The following is a 3,413-nucleotide window of genomic DNA, read 5'->3' as shown; positions in this document are numbered from 1 at the left end:
AAAAAAAAAAAAAAAAAAAAAAAAAAAAAACAGCCTAAAAATAACAATAAAAACTGAGATGGAACCTGTTGGCTGTGGTGGATTAAACCTTTAATTCCAGCCCTCTGAGTACAAGGCTAACATGGTCTACATGGTTCCAGGATAACAGAGACTATGTAATGAGAACTTGTCTCAAAATAAAGGAGATGGAATTTAATTTTCTACTTTCGAAGTAGGCATGAATAGACACTCTTTAAAAAATAAGAAAGTTTATAGATAGAGCCTAGGCTATACTCAAACTGACATGCATCCTCCTGGGTCAACCTCTTCCTTGAAGGCAAGGAGGGACTACAGATACCTACTATGACTTGATTTTAACGAATAACTATGTGGAATTAAAGGCCTGTAGCTTAAGATAAGGACATAAGAGTATTCTGCCTCCTCCCTGCCTTGCTCTCTTGTATTTTGCTGTGAGCCACAAGCATTATAAAGTAAAAGTACAGCTGACAGATCATTAGACAGACTCATGGGAGTGTACTCCAATGAGAAACCTGATTTACAAAGCTTTGGGAACACCTGTCTTTTAGATAGTCACTGTCAATTCTGTAGAAATCTTGAAGTCATGGCTCTTCTCCCTTCTATAATGGGATTCATCCCGAAATATCCCAGCAGTGTATAAATCACTCATTGAGATAATTTCTTCCTGTATAGGCAACTGAATGACCTCTTCCACATCATGGAACCCTGGTGTGAAAGCATTCACTCAGCCAAACCTTTGTTCTCATAGTCAAATCTACATAAAGCTGGACCCTCACAATTATCCTATTGACAACAAAGGAGTCCTGAGCAGGAGAAATGGTATGTCTGCTCTTACTGATAAACAGGTCTGGGTGGCCCTGAATTCTCTTACAGCCAACTGAAGAGAGTATAACCTACTGGCTTTTGATCTACTCTAACGAGCTATTAATATTCTGTACTTAACTTCACTTTTCACTTGACACAGGTCTTAGTCTAGGAAATTAACTATTTGTACCCTTTACCCCTAAAATATACAGGAAAAAAGCTTGGGTCGCTAAACCAGTCCCAGAGAAGGTAATTCCTTCTTACCTGGGTGCCAGGGGATACAGCACCCTGATGTTTATCCCAGGGGAAGGAGGGCCAAGCTCTATCCTAATCCTCCCAGTGTCTGCTGGGAAACTTCACAGCCACACCCCTTCTGAGACAGTCTTTTATTCATCCTGTTAGCCCTAAGAAATGCATGTTTTGTACCACTGTTATTTAGGAGAAAATTATTAACTATGTCTGTGTGGGCATACAAACTAGAAACCTTGTGGGATGGGTAGAACAGCTAGGAATATCAAGAGAAACATCAAAGAGGAACGTTGAAAGGGGAACATCAAGACAGCATTAGAGAGAGCACAGAAAGAATAAATGGGACATGATAAAAAGACTTATGTGAGCTAATTTATTTCATTTACCCTCAGACCTTATTAGTCAGGTTTTTGCTTGCGATAGCCATCCTTCTGAATCCTGAGAGGTTTAGTGGGGCTTAATCCCAACCTAAAACTCAATAGTGTTCTGAACTAAGTGAACTGAGGTGAAGACCTGCCCACTGGGTATCACACATTACGGTAAGGAGTCCAAGCTCCCCGCTATCCATGAGCACACTAAGGTAAGTTATCTGAGCTCCTGCATGAGCTATTGCTCAAGCCACAGTCTAGCTTTTGGGCACCCATAGCTTTTGATCTACTTTAAGTGTATTGGTGCTTTGTCTGCAAATATGCCTATATACTACATGCAGCTTGGTGCCCTCAGAAGCCAGAAGGCACTGGATCTCCTAGAACTGGAGTTACAGACAGTTGTGAGCCTCTCTATGGGTGTTGTGAATGAAACTCAGGTTCTCCATAAGAGCACCCAGTGATCTTCAGTCCCAATATGAAGATCCCTGAACCAGTACCACCCATGGGAAGTTTCTACTGATTGCAAGTTTCTATTACAAACAGTTCTTACCATGGATAGTAGGGAAGAGGCTGGTACAGAGGTTGTGGTACAGGTTTTTGTCCTGACTCATTTCAAACACCTTTTCCCATTCCTTCACTGTCATTTGGTTCTTAATGCTCTCAGCTGTCTGTTCCTCATCTCTGAGTTCTTTCCCTCCAAACTGAGAAGTAGAAGAAAAACAAAACAAAAAAACATTACAAAGAGCTAAAACAATGTAAAGGAAAAGAAATTTCACTTTCATTAGAATGAAACTGCTAGGGAGGTCAAAGTTGTGGTTTGACCCTAAACTAGCAAGACTTGTTAATAAAGGGATTTAGAGGCTTGTCATTTACCCAGTGAGGAAAACAAAGGCTACTATTGTTTTATGTTACTCTGAGCTATAATAGGAAGTTCATCACTGACATGAAAATGAGCCTCAGCAAAAAGCTCTATCAAGCTCTGTTATCTTAGTAAATCTCACCACTAGGGTTAGGGATATAGTCGAATTCATATCTAGTAGGCACAAAGCCCTGTGCTTAATTCCTAGCACAGTAAACAAACAAACAAACAAATAAGTAAAAATAAAACTCACCCTTGGGTTGGTTGGTGCAACATAACAGGCAAGGAAGACCAGCCTGTATGACAGATCTCTGACACCAAGGGCCCGGAGTCCTCGAATGCCTTCTGTCTCATATCCATCAACTCCACTGACTCGAGAGTTAGTTTCTGCGCGTGCTCCTATAAGAGTAAGAGATAAGGTATTTCACAGTTCAAATACTAAAGGTGCTAATAAGAACTAATTTATTGAATAAGCCAAAGCTGAAGCAGCACCTTTCATAGAAAAATTAGTTCTTTAGTCTCTTCATACTTCCATGCTCACTCTGATTGGTAGCCAGAAATGTCACACGGAAGATTCAAGAAGCCAAATATTCTGAGGAGCAGACCAGGATTGGTTATATCTAAACAACAAATTACTGACCTGGTATACTAAGCTTGGAGACATCAGGTACAACTATCAGTGTCCCTGTGAAGTCACACTTGTCACCAGCTTGGGCTGACTCCACAGCTTCAGCTCTCAGGATGACCTCTAAACTTCGGGGGATACTTCCTCGGGGAAGTTCCGCTTGAGTCTCTTGAATACGAACCTATATCAAGACCACCAGCAAAAGTAAGAGATGCCTTTATACACTGTGCGACTGAAACCAACTATGATTGCCCACATATCCCAGCCTCTGTGTACACTTTTCTCTTTGTGCGTGTGTAAGGGAGGCTAGAGCCCTATCTCAGGTGCCCCTCCTCAGGCACCATCTACCTCTTTAAAGACAGGGTCTCACTGGCCTGGAATTTGCCACTTTAGCTACAAGGGTTGACCCTTTAGCTTTAGAGATTTGGTTGTTTCTGCCTCCTGTGAACAGAGCCACCACATTTGGCTCTTTTTTTTTTTTTTTTTTTTT

The 3,413-nt window shown here is 41.2% G+C and overlaps 1 protein-coding gene across 1 annotated transcript in view; it reads right to left on the bottom strand.

The window, feature by feature from the left end:
* Positions 1-3,413, bottom strand: part of Mcm6 (minichromosome maintenance complex component 6) — a 32,984-nt gene that overhangs the window by 17,020 nt on the left and 12,551 nt on the right. Inside the window, exons 5-7 of the mRNA XM_050147610.1 lie at positions 2,939-3,104; positions 2,552-2,697; positions 1,990-2,140 (exon numbers count right to left, since the gene is read on the bottom strand). Of these exons, the coding sequence (XP_050003567.1) occupies positions 1,990-2,140; positions 2,552-2,697; positions 2,939-3,104 (463 nt within the window). The remainder of the gene's footprint in view (positions 1-1,989; positions 2,141-2,551; positions 2,698-2,938; positions 3,105-3,413) is intronic.

This window comes from Alexandromys fortis, unplaced genomic scaffold (genome assembly GCF_014885135.2).
Source record: "Alexandromys fortis isolate MF-2015 unplaced genomic scaffold, M_Fortis_MF-2015_v1.1 scaffold_58, whole genome shotgun sequence".
Lineage (NCBI taxonomy): Eukaryota > Metazoa > Chordata > Mammalia > Rodentia > Cricetidae > Alexandromys > Alexandromys fortis.
The sequence above is the reverse complement of the archived record's forward strand: the minus strand, read 5'-3'. Positions and strand labels throughout refer to the sequence as shown.